The following is a 20717-nucleotide window of genomic DNA, read 5'->3' on the forward strand; positions in this document are numbered from 1 at the left end:
ACTGTGGTATAAAACAGACATCTTCAAGATTTGATGTATAGAAAGAAGAGGCAGAAGGGTTAACGAGAGGCTGGTTGTCCCCTTAATGACCGTCTACATGGCTTTTTACAACGGCCGTTAAGAGGCTTTATTCTGATGCAATCACCTTTTTACAGCTTGCATCAGAAGCCTGGCACAGGTCTCCTATGCCAGGGAAGGCTGGTGCTCGGCTGCTAGATAACAGCCTGGCATGGCCCTTGCTCCAACATTGGCGAGCGGAGAACCCTCAGAGATCTGCTGTTTAACTCTTTACACTAGTCAATGCGGCCCCCGCCTATAAGAAGGCTGACAGAGGAAGGAGCTCGCCTAGTCACCCGTCGGACCCCTGTAATGTTATCATGGGGTGCCGATGGGTTGCTATGGGACCTGGAGTCTTGAATATCACGTCTGGGTCTGCCAGCTATGTTGGCCTATGAGGCTCTGGCTGAGCTTCCTGGGCTTTATAATGACGTATAGTAGGGCATTATAAAAGTTATAAAAAATGGTGATATTTAGGTTCATAAAATTACAATACAAATTAAAAGTAAAACCCGTCAAAACCGCACCTTCACCCCTTTACTATGGAATTAAGAACATTAAAACCTGGTATTGCCACACAGTGTGAAAGTTTGAGAAAAAAAAAAAAAGTATAATTTTGGTATGAATTAGAAAAAATGCAACATTAAAAATAAAAAAAAAAGTGCAAGAATTGTAGATTTTCTTAATCTTGTCTCTACCAATCAACAATCAGTGTTAGGTGGGGCTCACAGACCCTTATTACTGTGATTAGCCATTATTGCAGTACAACGCTCCTATTGATTTCAATGGGGCCTCGCCGACCTGCGCTCGAACACAGCGATTCTAACGCCACGATTTTAAAATACTGTTTGTTCTATTTTTCTGCGTTTTCGATGGGGTGCGTTAAAAAGAGCTGCCAGACGCTGTGACATGCATTCCAAACCGCTGCTCCATATTTCGGTAAAATGCAGCAGTTTCGAGCGGTGTGCGAGAGCGGCCTAAGACTACTATTACTACAGTGAGAAATGCAGGAGGAGCTTCACTCATCACAGCCGGCAGCTGGACGGCTCATAATCACTGAGCTGCCGGCTGGAAGGACTGAACCTCCTCCTGCATTTTAAGTGCAGAAATGGTAGAACTCTGGAAACCCCTTTAAGCCGTATTCACATGTGGAGACTGAGAAAGTCAACGCGCCCCCGATACAGCGGTGGTAGAAAACGCAACTGCATCAACATCATCAAACTGCGGCAAATCGGCATGGAACTCAGCAGCCTCAGTGAATACAAGCTGGTATATAATACTCCTATATAACAGACGGCCTCGTTGTCTTGTAATCACTTTTATACATAATATTTACCAAGCGTTGGTGGTTTCAGTGTCCGTGTCAACTACGGCGCAAGCAAGGGGCCGTCTGGACGTTAATTGAAAAAAAAAAAAAAAACCAAAACATGTTAAGCTGTCTTTAAAAACGATACAAATTGAATACTGACGTGTCGCCCCGCTCCCCATCCAGCGCTGCAGCCCCGGTGCCCGTCACACGGAACCCGGAAGAATCGGCGGGCGGTCGCGTGTCATTCATTGTGTGCGAGACCAGTTGCAGGCTTCAGCGGTGATTCTTGTATGGCTGCTGATGCTTGCGAAGCGCCGTACGGCATATGACCGCCTGCGGCTTCTTCAGGGATCCATGCAGCAGGCACTGGGATTACCGCGCTGGACGGGGATCGGAAGCGAGAGGCGAGTATTCAATTTTTATTGATTTTAAGGCTGTTAAAAAAAAAAAAGAACAAAACAAACACCACCTTTAAGGAGCACCTCTTACTGCATAAGGTCAGCGGCGTGCGTGCGTGGCCCTGCAGCCCTGCTGAGGCTATCCCCATTATTCTTACTCCCATATATACCAGAATAGGCGCTTCTTATATCCGAAGTTGGCGCTCTTAATGTGTCAAGTGGGCAGTCCTCACTGCTCCCCCTCAATGGCTCATGTCAGACTGTCACTGAAGCTCGATGTTGCCCATTGAGGGTGAGCCGTGGGCTCTGGGTGACCACCCCCACCAGTACCAGGTCCTCTTTATGGTATGAGAACAGCTTTGGTTAAGTTGCCCTAGATGGCACGCTCTGGCAGCAGTGAGGCTCCGCAGCTCCTCAGCACCCCGACAGAAAGAAGAATATGCAACATTGTATCTAATGCCTCCAGCCGCTTCTCAATCATTGCTGCATTAGAAAGACAAATGTTATTATCCGGTTTTTATATTCTTCTACATAGAAATGAACTGACGATACGAAGCAGCAGATTCAGAGTCCAGATGGCTTCACAGCGCTCGGTGCGAGGCGAGGCATAATGATCGCGCTCCTCTGACATCCGAGCGCTCGGTCCTGCAGGTTTTCCAGCGTGGCAGAATGCTTTTTAGAGATTAACAGATCTTTCCTTTTTTAAGAACAGTCCAGATAGCCGCCGCTCTGTGCCAGCCGCCCGCGGTAATCGCAGAATGAATCATATCACTGCCAGGTTAACGGTGGCACGTACCGGCAGCTTTATCCAAAGCCATATTATTAACCAATCCAGGGATAATTAACAGTGGATTATTATACTGCGTTAAGTATTGCAGTATATTGTGTAAGTAACCACACGATCGCTAGTTCAAGTCCCCGATGGGGACAAAAAAAAAAGCAAAAAAAAAAACAAACTTATTTTAAATATAAAGCAAAAGGTTCACCCCCCCCCCCCCCCCCCATTCACCGCCTCGCGGCTGTTCCTAGTATACACAGAAATAAATTAACACGATTAAAGAAAACGTAACTGAACTTGCTGCGTCTGTAGGAGTCCCATTTACTAAAATATTGCATTATTTATTCCACATGGTAAATGCCATCAGAAAAAGAAAACCGATGCGAGAACTGCAGCGTTCGGTCTCTACGAAAAGAAAATTGAAAGGAATGGAAAACTAAATCAGATGGAGAGCTTACTGGTCTCCGCTTCACTAACGAAAGCCTATGCGTCTGTCCGGGCTTCTATCTGGATGTAGTTTTAAGCAATAGAGACGGAGACGGTATTATTGTATCTTGACGCCACCAGGAATTCCTAGTGGAGCCAAGATTGACGGGGGGGAGGGGGGGGGGGGGTGACGCCCCCTGAACGTGATTGGCTGCACAGCTTCTTCAGCAGCAGGTCCTGGAAGGGCACTAAAGATTTATTTAAAAGGGATAAACTGCCCACCTGAGCTGCAAGTACATTTCCTAGCAGCGCCCCAGGAGGAAGAACCCCCCTTAGTGTAGAAGCGCTGCACGGTCTCAGGAGGCCAAAGCGAACGTACTGTGCTTTCCCGACAGAATGCGTATGGATTGGCAGCTGTGAGTGGGGGAGCGGCCATCACGGAGCACACATGCTGCCGCTGGCACGGAGATGACAGCCGGCGGCCAGGATGGAGGGTGGGACGCATGGCTGAAATCCTGTGAAGGACTGAACAGAGATCCTGCACTGTCTCCATAGATTTCTGCCGGCCGTGGAGGGTTAGCCTGAGGGTTACTGTTCTTGTTAGGCTTACATTATAACTAGAGATGAGTGAGCATACTCGCTAAGGGCAATTACTCGAGCGAGCATTGCCTTTAGCAAGTACCTGCCCGCCCGGAAGAAGAGAGTCGGGTGCCGACGGGGGGCGTGGAGCGGCGGGGGAGAGCGGGGGCAGTTCTCTCTGCCCCTCCTGCTCACTCCCGCAACTCACCACTCCCCCGCGCCGGCAGCCGAATCTTTTCTTCCAAGCGGGTAGGTACTCGCTAAGGGCAATGCTCGCTCGAGTAATTGCCCTTAGCAAGTATGCTCGCTCATCTCTAATTATAACATGTAAATGCTGGCATGTTATAGCGGTAACATGGCAGCATTTACAGGTAATACTGTAAGCCTATGAAGAACAGTAACCCTCAGGCTAACCCTCCACGGCCAGCAGAAATGTATCCACGTACTGATAGCACCTTCCTGCCTTTACCCTATCAGGAGCTAGGGGTGTGACAAGGGCGTTTCTCCTGTCAAACCCCTAGTTCCGGTGGCATCAAGGTACAATACCACCGACGGAGCCTCCAGACAAAAACCAGAGAGGGAGGATGAAATTAGATGAGAACACACCCTTTAAGGGAACCTGCACGATTTTTACACTTATTAAACCGTCTATATCGTTTAATAGGTGATAAAATGGGCATTTACATAGGCAGTTTTCTTACCATGCAGGTCTTAGCACACTTGTAAAATCAGCAGTTTAAATGTTCACACGCCACATACAAATGATGGGTGATCAGTCCGGTGGGTGTCCCGGACATCAGAGGTGGGCTGTCCTGACTGTCTCAGGACGCCTGCATGCCTCACCGAACACCGCCCTATTCTGTGCACATCACAGCCACCATGCTCTAAATCTTGCACAAGTGCTGCAAGAAACGTGATCAGTGCATGCGCAGTTGATTTCATGCAGCTACCCAGATCAGTAACCAGATGAACTGCACATGCACTGATTACGATGCCTGTGGTGCATGCACGAAATGTAGACCACAGCAGCGCTAACGTAAGAACGCCTCAAATCACTAGCAGAACAGGGTACGGTGGGGGGAGGGGGGGGGAGACGCAGGCTATCGAGAAGGTCAGGACAGAATTTCAGCAAAATTCTCAAAGAATGGCCGCAACGAAAAACCATAAGAACTCAGCTGGAAAAACGCAGTTTCAAAACTTGCGGCACTGAGCCTCGCGTATTGGAGCGGTTTCGCCATCTACATTTTGCTGCGGCTTTCTCCCCTCAGAGAGGAGAGTGGCCACTGCGGAAAAGAGGGAAGAATTGACATGCTGCAGAATTGAATTCAGTTTTTGTGCAGCTTGGCTGCAGCGTTTGCACGAGATTTTTGCACAATCTCGTCCACTTTGCTGGCTAATCTCGGGATTAGGAGCCGCGGGCGGAATTGTCGTGCGGACGTTCTGCATGGCAATTGCGCACGTGTGAACTTAGCCTTAAAGGGGTTGTCTCGCGGCAGCAAGTGGGGTCATACACTTCTGTATGGCCATATTAATGCACTTTGTAATATACATCGTGCATTAAATATGAGCCATACAGAAGTTATTCACTTACCTGCTCCGTTGCTGGCGTCCCCGTCTCCATGGCTCCGTCTAATTTCGCTGGCTTCTTGCTTTTTTAGACGCGCTTGCGCTGTACGGTCTTCTGCCTGGTGAATGGGGCCGCTCGTGTCGGAGAGCTGCTCACCGCGTCGTCATCGTAGCTCCGCCCCGTCACGTGTGCCGATTCCAGCCAATCAGGAGGCTGGAATCGGCAATGGAACGCAAGGAAGGAGAAGAAAATCCACGGTGCACCATGGGAGAAGACCCGCGGTGCACCGTGGGAGAAGACCAGCGGCGCCATCTTTAAAAGAATAGAAGAAGCTGCAGAACGCTGATGCAGGTAAGTGCAATGTGCTTTTTAAAAACTAACACATGCTTTCTTTTTAACAGGGCAGAATGTGGGGGTAAGTGAAAAAAAAAAAATTTTCGCTTTCGCCGCGAGACAACCCCTTTAAATTATCTGGGAATGTTTAGCTTGCAGAAGAGAAGGCTGAGAGGAGACTTAATAGCTGTCTACAAATATCTGAAGGGCTGTCACAGTGCAGAGGGATCAGCCCTATTCTCATCTGCACAAGGAAAGACTAGAAGCAATGGGATGAAACTGCAAGGGAGGAGACACAGATTAGATATTAGACAGTGAGGGAGATCAATGAGTGGAACAGGTTACCACAGGAGGTGGGGAGTTCTCCTTCAATGGAAGTCTTCAAACAAAGGCTGGACAGACATCTATCTGGGATGATTTAGTAAATCCTGCACTGAGCAGGGGGTTGGACCCGATGACCCTGGAGGTCCCTTCCAACTCTACCATTCTATGATTCTAACCTCCAATGAGGTTTCCCATGCAAAGGTGAACCTTGACTCACCCAGTGCCCAGGGGCGCAGGAACAGTGTGGATGTGCCGCATTCCTGACACGTGAAGTGCCCATGCCCAGTCCATTGTCCTGGACATCCCACCAGATTAAGGTTGGGACAGCGACACAAAAATATTGATAATCTCGACTACTGCTGAACTATCGATTATTGTAAAATATCGGTGGAAAACTATCGATATTTCGACTTTTAAAACGCTGTATAAAATAAAACAGGTCTGGGGTAAATAAAGCAACAATCAGGAAAAATAAGGTAAAAAACTTTAAACTGTTGAATTTATTATTAACTTCTAAACTATTAATAACAGGAAAATAGATTAAAGTTACAAATGGAAATAAAAAGTAACAGATGAAACTTCATATATGAAGAGAAGTGGTTTTTCATTGGCCCCCATCGCTAGCGGGGTGCCACAGGGTTCAGTACTAGGCCCCACTCTGTTCAACATATTTAATAACGACCTGATAGAGGGGCTGCACAGCAAAATATCAACATTTACAGATGATACAAAATTATACAATATAATTAATGCAACGGAGGGCAATGTGCGGCTACAAACGGACCTGGATAAGATGGGGGCTTGGGCAGGAAAATGGCAAATGAAGTTCAATGTTGATAAATGTAAGGTTATGCACATGGGCAGGAGAAACGGATGTCACCAATATACACTAAATGGGGTACTGCTAGGGAAAAGTGATATGGAAAAGGATCTGGGGGTATTAGTGGGGTGTAGACTTAACTGGAGTAACCAATGCCAGTCAGCTGCTGCAAAGGCTAATAAAGTCTTGGGGTGCATTAAAAGAGGTATAGGGGCGAAGGACGAGAACATTATCCTTCCACTATATAAGGCACTTGTCAGGCCCCACATGGAATACTGCGCACAGTTCTGGACACCGGTGCTCAGGAAAGATGTCACAGTGCTTGAGGGGATTCAAAGAAGGGCAACTAAACTAATACATGGAATGACGGGACTGGAATACCCAGAGAGGCACCAAAACTGGGATTATTTACCCCGGAAAAAAGACAGCTAAGGGGTGACCAAATAACTCTGTATAAATACATGAGGGGACAATACAAGGATCTCTCCCATGATCTGTTTATACCCAGGACTGCGCGGTCTAATACGGGTATGCAATGCGTTTCGGTCTATGTATGGCCCTTCTCACCCATGCTACAAGCTTAGGGTGACGACCCACTAGCGTTTGTGAATTTGCCGTGTTTTCCCCCCAGGAGTCTATGGGACTTTCTAATCTTAAAAACGCATTGCGGCAAAAATTGCAATTTACCGCAAAATCACAATTTTGCGCGGTGCGATTTTAACATTACAAGTCCCATAGACGCCTGGGGAAAAAACGCTGTGAATTTCACAGTGAAGAAGAGCTGCAGTGGGTCGTCACCCGAGAGCTGTGACATGTAAGTAGCTGGCCATCTACTTCCCGAGCCGCAGCGTTCCTTGGTGTTCCGGCGCCCGCGGTGATGCAGTGGGAGACGTTATCACAACAGCGGCCGTATTTCTGGAACGCACAGCGTGCTTTCACTGTGTCACCACCAGGCGCCGGAACATCGAGCACCGCTGCGGGTTTGGTGAGCAGATGACCAGCTATTTACATCTCGCAGGCGTAAGCTTGTAGCATGCTTGAGAAGGGCCACACATAGGCCGAAACGCGTTGTATACCCGTATCAGGCCACTTCAATGGAAGCCGTCTCTGTGGGATCCGCGGCAAATAGAGCACGCTGCGATTTGTTTTCCAGACCGGAAGGTCCGCAAAACAAATCCGCATGCTTTAATTAAGCTGCGGGCGCCCATGATTGTCTATGGGCGGCTTGAACTGTGGATCAGCCGCGCGGGAACACCATGAGGTACGCCATGAGCCCTAACTTGCATTTTATTCCAGTAAAGCACTACACATTGTGAGCTAAATAGTCAAGTGGGAGGAGCCAGTGATTATCAGCTATCTGTATGAACAGTCCAGTGGGCGGAGCCATCAGTGATTGACGGCTTTCTCTGTATGAACAGTCCAGTGGGCGGAGCCATCAGTGATTGACGGCTTTCTCTGTATGTACAGTCCAGTGGGCGGAGCCATCAGTGATTGACGGCTTTCTCTGTATGTACAGTCCAGTGGGCGGAGCCATCAGTGATTGACGGCTTTCTCTGTATGTACAGTCCAGTGGGCGGAGCCATCAGTGATTGACGGCTTTCTCTGTATGTACAGTCCAGTGGGCGGAGCCATCAGTGATTGACGGCTTTCTCTGTATGTACAGTCATTCACCGATATCTGCCAAACACTGATGAGTACATAATTACATTACGTCAAAAGAATAATGTAGGAAGGGGCCGCACCAGATAAAGCGCAAATTAGGATAAAAACCCCTTTCTTCAGCCCGCGGTCCGAGCGCCAGCAGCGTTTCAAGCTGTAAAAGACCCATTGTGGGTTGCAACGTTGCTGCAGGCGCGGACCACTTTATTTGGTGCGGCCCCTTCCCACATTATTCTTTGGACTTCCATTGGGGACTTCGGCCCCCGTCCCTCAGAGGCGAGCGCCGCACATTAGTTCCTGTTATAGCGGCGACGCTGCCGGTTTCTTGGATTGATTACATGAACGTCACAGTGATACAATTAGAACAATACGTCCTACAAAACCATCCCCCGTAGGGCGAGACAGAGGAAAGAAATACGTAGGGAGCAAGGCGTCCCCGCAGCCGAGCAGGTCCGTCTGATGACCGAACCGAATGCACCCCACTGACTAGAATGGGGTCAGCTTCCACTCAGCTGCCCGCTGTCCTACCGGATGACCGTCCTCCGCGCTGCGCTATTCCTTCCGGTATTTTGTGCCGAATTTCCGAACAGAAATTCCTAATGCAGCTGTAATGCGCCGGTCTGGCGGCGGCCTCCCCCAAAACTGACCCCAGCGCCGGTCTGGCGGCGGCCTCCCCCAAAACTGACCCCGGCGGCGGTCTGGCGGCGGCCTCCCCCAAAACTGACCCCAGCGCCGGTCTGGCGGCAGCCTCCCCCAAAACTGACCCCAGCGCCGGTCTGAACTGTCGCAGATCAGGCACAAAATACTGGCAGAAAGTCCTGCATGCAGCGGACCCCATTACAGCCAGCGGGGTCCATTACTCACTAATAAGTTCGGTCGTAAGACGGTTCTGCTCAGCCAGGGGGTTTCCCTCGCCTGCTGCCTGAACGGAGGAAGAGAACGGACCCGCCGCACTGCTGGGAGCAGCCGGAGCGGACATCCCTGTAAGGTGTGAAGCAGTGCAGCCCCCAAGGGGTTAACAGCAGCCGGCCGGCAGTCTGCCCGGGTCTTACCGATGAGCAGGCTGCTCCCGACCTTCACTCTGCCGGCGCTGAGGTACGCTGCTCCCCGACTCCTGGACGGGGCGCTCTCCGCGCCGGGCTGCACAGTCCTGCTCCTGCCTCTAGGGGGCGCTGCGCCCCGCTGCCGGTGCCTCGGGTGCCCATCCGTTGAGCCACTCTGCTCCTTGGACTTGTTGGAGACATCTTTGTGCCGGGACTTTCCTTCCGCGGCCATTCTACAATGTAATCCCTGCAGCACACCGGCGGAGATCAGAGCAGTCCGGGACGGGGGCGGCAGCGGGCGCCGGCGGGACACATGAGAGGCTGTGCGCTGCAGTACCGTCACTGGACAGGACCGCGCGACGGCGCTCTGACCGGCAGCTCACGATCCGCTACCGGGCACAATGAGCAGATCTGGAAACACTTCCCTGCTGCATTTGTCTCCGCCCCACTGTTGCACTTGCGGCCAATCAGCAGCATCTCTACAAGCAGCCAATGACACTACAGTCTTCAGGCACATCCTCCGCCACATCTATAAGACAAGGCTTCTGATTGGTCGGCAGCACTGTGCTCTGACGTAATATCAAGCGCGCACGAAGAAATCTGGCTGATAGAAGTCAGGGATGTGATCACCCCGCAGCTACAAACGGGATGTGGTGGAGGGGAGATACTGCCAGAGGGGCTGCTGGCTACAGGGTGTCATACCCCAGCCCTCCACTAGAGGGAGTATATACACCCTGTGAGTGATGTGATCTCTCTGGAGCTACAAGCGGGATGCATACACCGCCGGAGGGGCTGCTGGCTACAGGGTGTCATACCCCAGGCCTCCACTAGAGGGAGTATATATACACTGTCAGTGATGTGATCTCCCTGGAGCTACAAGCGAGATGTATACACCACCCCGAGGGGCTGCTGGCTACAGGGTGTCATACCCCTGGCCTCCACTAGAGGGAGTATATGCACCCTGTCAGTGATGTGATCACCCCGAAGCTACAAGCTGGATGTATACACCACTCCGAGGGGCTGCTGGCTACAGGGTGTCATACCCCAGCCCTCCACTAGAGGGAGTATATACACCCTGTCAGTGATGTGTTCATCCCGGAGCTACAAGCTGGATGTATACACCGCCGGAGGGGCTGCTGGCTACAGGGTGTCATACCCCAGCCCTCCACTAGAGGGAGTAGATACAGCATATTTCTGTTTTCAGCTGCACTTAAGCAGCGCAGCTGATTAGAGCCACCTGATTGGCTCTTCGGCACCACGTGACTACACAGCGTGCACGCGGATTGCCTTCAGCAGACGTGCACTACACACTACAGTTAAGCACGCGGTTCGGTTTAGGGTCAGGTTTAGGGTTAGGTATAGGGTTAGGTTTAGGTAACCCTAACCCTAAGCCCGTGCTGCTTAAGTGTAGTGTGTAGTGCACGGCTGCTGAAAGCAATCCGCGTGCACGCTGTGTAGTCACGTGGTGCCGAAGAGCCAATCAGGTGGCTCTAATCAGCTGCGTTGCTTAAGTGCAGCTGAAAACAGAAATATGCAAGCGGGTTGCATACACCGCCGGAGGGGCTACTGGCTACATGCTGTTATACCCCAGCCCTCCACTAGAGGGGGGATATATACACTGACAGTGATGTCATCTCCCCGGAGCTACAAGCGAGATGTATACACCGCCGGAGGGGCTGCTGGCTACAGGGTGTCATACCCCAGCCCTCCACTAGAGGGAGTATATACACTGTCAGTGATGTGATCTCCCTGGAGCTACAAGCGAGATGTATACACCACCCCGAGTGGCTGCTGGCTACAGGGTGTCATACCCCAGCCCTCCACTAGAGGGAGTATATACACCCTGTCAGTGATGTGTTCATCCCGGAGCTACAAACGGGAGGCATATTAACACATTCTGCCGCAGTTCTCCAGCGCGGCCGATTCACCCAATCAGCTGGCTGGAATCGGCACATGTGACTACACAGCGTGCACGCGGATTGCCTGCAGCAGCCGTGTGCACTACACAGTACAGTTAAGCAGCCGTGTACTACACACTCCACTTAAGCAGCACGGGGTTAGGTTTAGGGTTAGGTTTAGGGTTAGGGTTAACTAAACCTAACCCTAACCCCAACCCTAAACCTAACCCTAAACACTAATCCTAAACCTTAACCCTAAAGCTTAACCCTAACCCCAACCCTAACCCTAAACACTAACCCTAAACCTAACCGTAAACCTAACCCTAAACCTAACCCTAAACCCTAACCCCGTGCTGCTTAAGTGGAGTGTGTAGTACACGGCTGCTTAACTGTACTGTGTAGTGCACACGGCTGCTGCAGGCAATCCGCGTGCACGCTGTGTAGTCACATGTGCCGATTCCAGCCAGCTGATTGGGTGAATCGGCCGCGCTGGAGAACTGCGGCAGAATGTGTTAATATGCAAACGGGGAGGCATACACCGCCAGAGGGGCTGCTGACTACAGGGTGTCATACCCCTGGCCTCCACTAGAGGGAGTATATATACACTGTCAGTGATGTGATCACCTCGGAGCTACAAGCAAGATGTATACACCACCCCGAGGGGCTGCTGGCTACAGGGTGTCATACCCCAGCCCTCCACTAGATGGAGGATATATACGCTGTCAGTGATGTGATCACCTCGGAGCTACAAGCTGGATGTATACACCACCCCGAGGGGCTGCTGGCTACAGGGTGTCATACCCCTGGCCTCCACTAGAGGGAGTATATATACACTGTCAGTGATGTGATCACCTCGGAGCTACAAGCAAGATGTATACACCACCCCGAGGGGCTGCTGGCTACAGGGTGTCATACCCCAGCCCTCCACTAGATGGAGGATATATACGCTGTCAGTGATGTGATCACCTCGGAGCTACAAGCTGGATGTATACACCACCCTGAGGGGCTGCTGGCTACAGGGTGTCATACCCCAGCCCTCCACTACAGGGAGGATATATACACTGTCAGTGATGTGATCTCCCCGGAGGCATATATACCAATTCAGCATTGACTGAGTAGCACTGCCGATTCCAGCCACCTGATGGGATGTTGCGTAAACCCCCCCCCCTTAGGAGATCTGCACGAGTGCAACTTCACGAGACCAGCGGGGGGTTAGGGTTTAGGGTTGGGGTTTAGGGTTAGGTTTAGGGTTAAGGGTTAGGGTTTAGGGTTAGAGTTTAGGGTTAGGGTTTAGGGTTAGGTTTTAGGGTTAGGGTTTAGGGTAGGGGTTAGTTGCCAACCCTCCTACGGCCCTGCTGCTGCTTATTTAGCGGGCCGTCCACTCGTGCAGATCTCCAAAGGGGGTGTGTACCCAACAACCAATCAGGTGGCTGGAATCGGCAGCACAACTCACTCAATGCTGAATTGGTAAATATGCTCCCCGGAGCTACAAGCGAGATGTATACACCACCACGAGGGGCTGCTGGCTACAGGGTGTCATACCCCTTCCCTCCACTAGAGGAAGTAGATATACACTGTCAGTGATGTGATCACCCCGGAGCTACAAACGGGATGTATACACTGTCGGAGGGGCCACTGGCTACAGGGTGTCATACCCCAGCCCTCCACTAGAGAGAGCATATATATGCTGTCAGTGATGTAATCACCTCGGAGTTACAAGCGGGATGCATACACCGCCGGAGGGGCTGCTGGCTACAGGGTGTCATACCCCCGCCCTCCACTAGAGGGAGGATATATACACTGTCAGTGATGTGATCTCCCCGGAGGCATATATAGCAATTCAGCATTGACTGAGTAGTGCACTGAGTAGCGCTGCCTATTCCAGCCACTGGATTGTTTTTTGGGAACACATCCCCCTTACGAGATCTGCACGAGTGCAACTTCACGAGACCAGCGGGTGGTTAGGGTTTAGGGTTGGGGTTTAGGGTTATGTTTAGGGTTAGGTCTAGGGGTTAGGGTTTGGTTTAGGGTTAGAGTTTAGGGTTATGGTTAGGTTTAGGTTTAGGGTTAGGTTTAGGGTTTAGTGTTTAGGGTTAGGGTTTAGGGTTAGGGTTAGGGTTTAGGGTTGGGGTTAGTTGCCGACCCTCCTACGGCCCTGCTGCTGCTTATTTAGTGGGCCGACCACTCGTGCAGATCTCCAAAGGGGGTGTGTACCCAACAACCAATCAGGTGGCTGCAATCGGCAGCACAACTCAGTCAATGCTGAATTGGTAAATATGCTCCCCGGAGCTACAAGCGAGATGTATACACCACCCCAAGGGGCTGCTGGCTACAGGGTGTTATACCCCTGCCCTCCACTAGAGGAAGTAGATAAACACTGTCAGTGATGTGATCTCCTCAGAACTACAAGCGGGATGTAAACACCACCCCCAGGGGCTGCTGGCAACAGGGTGTCATACCCCAGCCCTCCACTAGAGGGAGTATATACACCCTGTCAGTGATGTGATCTCCTCGGAGCTACAAGCAAGATGTATACACCACTCCGAGGGGCTGCTGGCTACAGGGTGTCATACCCCAGCCCTCCACAAGAGGGAGTATATACACCTTGCCAGGTATGTGATCTTCCCTGAGCTACAAGCGGGATGCATATTTGGGATTTCAGCCGAACTTAAGCAGCGCTGCTGATTAGAGCCACCTGTTTGGCTCTTCGGCACCACGTGACTACACTGTGTGCAAGCGGATTGCCTTAAGCAGCCGTGCACTACGCACTATATACTACACTTAAGCAGCCGTGCACGAAGAGCCATGCTAACCCTAAACCTAACCCGTAACCCTAACCCCCCGCGGGTCTCGTGAAGTAGCACTCATGCAGATCTCCAAAGGGGGGTCTGTGCATGGCTGCTTAACTGTAGTGTGTAGTGCACGGCTGCTTAAGGCAATCCGCGTGCACGCAGTGTAGTCACGTGGTGCCGAAGAGCCAATCAGGTGGCTCTAATCAGCAGCGCTGCTTAAGTGCGGCTGAAATACCAAATATGCAAGCGGGATATATACACCCCCTGGGGAGGGGGGTGGCTGGTGGCTACAAGGTGTTATACCCCAGCTTTCCACTAGAGGGAGTATATATACACTGTCTGTGATGTGATCTCCCCAGACCTACAAGCGGAATATGCTGAAGGGGGGATACCGCCGAAGGGTGTATTATTATCTTCTACAACACTTCTGCTCAATTCGCAACCTGATTGGTTGTTTGGGTTGGCTGATTCACAGTGATTGCTTGTTTGGGTTGGGTCGAGTCACAAGCGGGATGAATACCGCCCGAGGGGATCCTGGCTACAGGGTATTATACCCCAGCCCTCCACTAGAGGGAGTATATACACTTTATATCTATTCACTGTCAGTAACATCCCTCCCCTAGGAAGTGTCGGGATAAAACTATCTGGGTGAATGTAACCTTGTTATGAGTAAGTTAATGGCTAGCTTGGATACAAGATGTCATACAGGTGGGCATGGAGGCTTTAGTAGCCTGTTGTACCGCTTCTAGCTTGGATACAAGATGTGATACAGGCGGGCATGGAGGCTCTAGTAGCCTGTTGTGCCGCCTCTAGCTTGGATACAAGATGTGATACGGGTGGACATGTAGGCTCTAGTAGCCTGTTGTACCGCCTCTAGCTTGGATACAAGATGTGATACGGGTGGACATGTAGGCTCTAGTAGCCTGTTGTACCGCCTCTAGCTTGGATACAAGATGTGATACAGGCGGGCATGGAGGCTCTAGTAGCCTGTTGTGCCGCCTCTAGCTTGGATACAAGATGTGATACGGGTGGACATGTAGGCTCTAGTAGCCTGTTGTACCGCCTCTAGCTTGGATACAAGATGTGATACAGGCAGGCATGGAGGCTCTAGTACCCTGTTGTACCTCCTCTAGCTTGAATACAAGATGTGATACGGACAGGGCCCCGAGCTACAAAAGAGGACGTGCAGCTTAATAACTCCCCGTGTGCGCCGTGGCCTCCGCTTTACCAGCTATTTTTGATTTGCCATAAAGTGCGGCATACCAGGGCTGCCGCCTTCTTATCTTTCCTTTCTGGATATTCTTTGCCTCGGGCTGAAGCACCTTTGAGTTGCCATACAGCGTCGCAGTCAGCGGTCGTTGTCCCTTGCTGAGTGCTGTTTGCCTCTTTTCAAAGTCAGATTTTGTTTCTCCACATACTCTGTCCTTCTTGATCCATTCATTGCATCTGGATAGCAGTTGTACATAGCAGCGCACAGCGGAGATGAAAGTCAAATCGCTCAAGGCCCAACGACTCTAAAGAAAGGTGATGCTGGCACAATAAGATTTTATTAAGTATGGAGCATAATCAGCAGAAAAACACATTGTGCGGACAGACCTCTGTCAGTAAATGCCGGGGCGCAGTATGCTACAGCACATAGGAACACATGTACATTAAAAGTATCGATAACATGGAATAGAAGATGATAATTACAGGGAAGGTGGGAAGAAAAGACATAAAATAGAGTCTAGAGATAGTCGTAATGATAATAAAAGTAATCAACTATATAATAAACAGTCATGATGTTAGTAATACATTAAGCTGGTATATAGGAACTCGTTTGATGGAACAGACAATATCTCCGTGTGGAAGTCTAGTAAAATGTGTGTTATAAAGTCACTTGGAGGCCTGTGACCAGGAGGGACCGACTAATGAGGCGATATCAGGATCCAGAGAAACATAACGGTGCGTGCACTGCATGAAACAATAAAGGATAAAACCGCTGCAGTAGAATCTGTAAAGCCTGAGCCGGGGGTCTGAAATCATACATCCAGATATTATGACTTGTTTCTAAATTGTAAGTAAATGGATATAAGTAACATAAGTGGGGGCCGGGGAGAGTCTTGGACAGGTGGGGGGCGCCATAACACGCCTGGATGGCTACAGTCAGTGTTTATGTTGCCATGCCAAGGCTATAGAGAAAGGGGTAGGTCTAAAAAATAAAACCAGACTGGTAGTACTGAGCCAGTATGGGGGGATAATCGCGGTATCACACGACAATGGAGCATGCTGCGATTATTCTTTTATTTTTTTCCTCTGTTCACAGAAACGGCAATTGGTTTCCGCAAGTCCGCAGGAATAGCGGTTTTCCATAGCGTGCAATGTCCGGTGTCCGCAGCAGAAATCCTTGTGTGCAGACGGCCTTAAGTAGATCTTCACTGCAGGACGATACGAGTAATCTGGAAGAAATGCCGCTGGACACCTCGACGCCGCGCAGCCACGTGCCGCCGGACACTCCCACGCCGCGCAGCCACATGCCGCCGTACACTCCCACGCAATGTGCCGCTGTACACTCCCACGCAACGTGCCGCCGTACACTCCCACGCAACGTGCCACCTGACACTCCCACGCAACGTGCCGCCTGACACTCCCACGCAAAGTGCCGCCTGACATTCCTACGCCACATGCCGCCGGTCACTCCCATGCGGTGCAGCCACTGGAAACTCCCATGCGGCGCTGCTGCTGGACACTCCTACGCCGTGCAGCCACGTGCCGCTGGACACTCCCTGCCGCACAGCCGCCGGACATTCCCATGCCGCACAGCCACGTGCCGCCGGATGCCTATATGGTGTGATTAGAATACATTACTTTCATTCTTCCTGACTGCTCTGCCCTGCAGGTACCTGACTCTGTTCTGTATAGCGGAGCACGCAGGTGGACCTGCTCAGGAATATTAATAGTTTACATCCCAGGATAAGTATTAGCTGAGTGGGTCAGGATGATTAAATCAGTTCGGCCACGAATACAGCCACGTTGGGGGTGCCATGTAAAGGAATGGACCACCATTTACCACAAGGACGGACCAGAGTGAGAATACCGTTTGAGCGCCTCTCCGCTCAGGCTTATAAAGGGGAGGGGGCTATAAGACCCATGTGCCTGATGACCGACGCGGCTCCCCTAATTACAGGCCAGATTCTATTTATATATTAAAATCAATGGGTTCTATTCACTGCGCATTGAGTGCGCAATATGCTGCACGAATATGTCCGTGTGACTCTGGCCTAACTGTGAGCCAGAGGTCACCGCTAACTGGACTGCAGCCCCAGTGCAAACTAAATGCTAGCAAGATGTGTCAGGAACGTTTTGCTATGTGTTAGTAAAACAGTGAAAGGGACTAGCAGCACATTTAGGGCCCGCCATCACCATCCTGTCTGCCCCTCATGCAACACATCTGAGAAAAAAAAAGCATTAAAAAGTGGTGTGGGTGCACTCATAAGGCCGGGGTCACAGGACAACGGCCATGACAAGGGTTGCAAGACCAAAGATCGCTGTGTAGCCCTGTGATATCATACTCTGGGGTCGGAGTGCAGTCACCGTGTGCCACCAACCATCACCTGCAGGTTGCAAAAAAAATAGCTTGTTGCAGAAATTTTTTTTAGGCCTTTTTCACATGTCGAAATAAATGGCTGTGATTGGTTCCTCAAGCACTGGTTCTGATTGGCTGAGCTGCGGCGATCAGCTAATCAGAGTCAGCGCTTCCTGACGATGAAGCTCAGCCGGGGAGCTTTGGGAGGTGTATGCCGGAGCCAGACAGCGCCTCTTAGGGGATGTTGGTTTTTATTTTATGTAGCTAGGGCTTATTTTAGGGAATTTACAGTAGGATTTCCTACTGTAAAAGTTGCATCACACGAAAACTGTGTTTTCATATGATGGGATGCAACAGAAAGGAAGGGTCTATAGGGAAAAATGGGCTACAAAACATCGCAAGTCGCAGGCATATCTAGCAACCTGCTTGTTTTTTGCGTGGCGAACTGTAGTTTTTATTGGCGTCATTTTTGGGTACATTAACTATATATTTTTTTTATGATCACAGGGAGAGAAAACGCATCAATTCTGCCATAGACTTTTAAAATTTTTTTTACAGCGTTAATCATGCAGCATTAGGGCGCCCACCCACTGGGCTCGGCCTGTCGCCATGGTAACAGGATGCCAGACACTGGAGTCCTGTGTTAGCAGTGCCTGAGATCGCTGTATAAGCGATAAGGCATGGCAGAGCAGTAGCTCTGCCATGCCTTATGACAGCGATCATCAGGGCAGTGTTGTAAGTCCCCCAGGGGGACACAAATGTTGTTAAAAAAACAAAGATTAAGAATATGAATTTTAAAAAAATGTAAAAAAAGAGTAAAAAAACATTTTTTTATCCTTTTTCTCAGATTAGCATAAAAAAGATTTAAAAAAAATAAAACCCCACATATTTGGCATTGTCGCGTCCATAACGACGTGTACAAAAAGATGCACATGCTTTTGACTGTGCATGGAAAAAAACGCAAAAAAAAAAACGCTAAAAAACTGAGGCAATAAAAGTGATCAAATAAAAACACAATAAAAGTGATCAAAAGAGCCGTATGTACCCCAAAATGGTACCAATAAAAACTACAGCTCGTCTCGCAAAAAATAAGCCCTCATAGAGCTCCGTACATCAAAAAATAAAAAAGTTACAGGACTTTGAATGCAGCAATTTAGAAAAAAAAAAAGACTTCCAAAAAAATGGTTTTTATTATTTTTAAATAATACAATATGACGTGACGGCCGTGATGACGTTTGCAAATTCAGACACGCCCCCAATACCGCCGCGACTACCGGCAGACACAGATGATTCTTAATGTAAGTTAACTTGTATTACTATATATGTATGTCTATTGCATTATTTAAACATGGCTTGAGAAAGGTGCCTGTGAGCACAGAAACGCGTTGTCCGTTTTATCACACATTGGAATAAAAAGTGATATTATCCTGCCTAACGCTTGGAACGTGACGTTTACTTGGACAGAAAGGAGACATCACTCTAAGGAGGGGGCTTTTGTCTTCATACCCCCCTCCTCCCGAGTAAGTGTAACTCCTGTTTATTATTGGACAACCACCACTTGTTGAAACAAACAATTCTTTGAGCGCAGAAAAGTTTTTTTGTGCTAATAGCTATTTTCTATTGTATTCTTTTGGGACCACTCTCTTATGAGAGACCCCAATTATTTCCGCAGCTCTCCCCCCTTGGAGGATCAGAATTGTACAGTTTCACATAGCTGAATGACGATCCTGAGGCGCTATCTGGGTATATTTTTTCTGTGGGCTGTAAGGTCTCCAGCCTCAAAGCATACAAGGATTCTGGGTGCCAGCAGGCTGGGTTTGCTAGCACGGTCTCCCCTGCAGGTGCCAGGTAAGCTTTTTTCTTTATATATGCATTTTAAACAGATTGCATTACTTCTTGTGTAAGCACTATCCCTAAATATATACTAAAGGCCTAGCAAAGCTGTAAGGGCAGCAAGCCTAGGGTCCAGGGTGGACCTGTCTGAAAGAGGACGCCCTCTAGAACCCCGGACGGGAGTTAGGGTCAGTGACCCTGTGGGTTGTGAACCCTGGACTGTATTGTATGTGGCACAAGTTATTTTCTGTACTGTGAAAAAAATGCGCGCAGGTGCCAGTTTTAAAGTAAAGTCTTCTGGAGCCTTTATATGTTTGGTGCCCATTTCTGGACCGAGAGGTCGGCGATCCCACAGACGAGTAACCATGGCTTGCCACATGTGGTGAATGCTCTGGCACAAAATTGCGCACAAAGAACTACAAGGTGTAAAATGGATGTCAGGTGTGAGTATTTGCTGCTGGGTGCAGTTAAAGAGTCAGGAGACTGAAATTACTATTGCCACCGGGCGACAAAAGTTTGCAGGCAGCATTTAAAGGAGGGCAAATATGAGGTTGCCGCAGGTGATGAAAAATGACAGGCTGTGTTTAACCCCTTCCAGCCCCATGACGTAAGGGTACGTCATGGGAGCGGGGTACTTCCCGCAAAATGACGTACCCTTACGTCATGGGGATAGCGCGAGATCATGACTGATCTCGCGCTATCCCACAGTGGGAACCGGCTGTCAGTCATGGCCGGCCTCCTGCTGCAGCAGCGGGGGTGCATCGGAGATGCGCTCCCCGCTGTTAGCCCCTTCTCTGCCACGATCTACATAGATCGCGGCATGGGAAGGATTCACAGAGGGAGCGATATATAATCGCAGAGAGCCCGGCCTGTTGCCGTGGCAATAGGATGCCAGATACTGGCGTCCTGTGTTGCCAGTGCCTGGGATCGCTGTAGAAGCGATAAGGCATGTAGAGTAGACGAGTGGAGGAGGTGGCAGCATAAAATGATGCAGAAAATTATGTCATACAAAAGAACATGTTTATTGCATCCAAGTTAAGATAGGCAACGTTTCGACCTATAATTAGGTCTTTTTCAAGCCAAATAACATAAGGATCAGGATATGCAGTCCATGTTCCACTGGCCTGATCCTTATGTTATTTGGCCAGAAAAAATGGTTCCTCTCCCACCAGAGGAGTTTATCGTGACTGATGCCCAACCTTTGGAAAGTTCCCGGGGTCCGGGGGATGAGGCTGGGGACTTCCGGCAACTGTCTCAAGACCTTTCAGTGGGTGAGGAGGACGATGACGATGAGACACAGTTGTCTATCAGTAAGGTAGTAGTAAGGGCAGTAAGT

General features: G+C 49.8%; 1 protein-coding gene across 1 annotated transcript in view; it reads right to left on the reverse strand.

The window, feature by feature from the left end:
• The window catches only part of DPY19L1 (dpy-19 like C-mannosyltransferase 1), a 127067-nt gene extending 117354 nt beyond the window's left edge, over positions 1-9713 (reverse strand). Inside the window, exon 1 of the mRNA XM_066584832.1 lies at positions 9303-9713. Coding sequence (XP_066440929.1) covers positions 9303-9525 — 223 coding nt within the window. The 5' untranslated portion in view covers positions 9526-9713. The remainder of the gene's footprint in view (positions 1-9302) is intronic.
• Positions 9714-20717: the final 11004 nt, after the last annotated feature.

Source organism: Eleutherodactylus coqui, chromosome 12 (genome assembly GCF_035609145.1).
Source record: "Eleutherodactylus coqui strain aEleCoq1 chromosome 12, aEleCoq1.hap1, whole genome shotgun sequence".
NCBI lineage: Eukaryota > Metazoa > Chordata > Amphibia > Anura > Eleutherodactylidae > Eleutherodactylus > Eleutherodactylus coqui.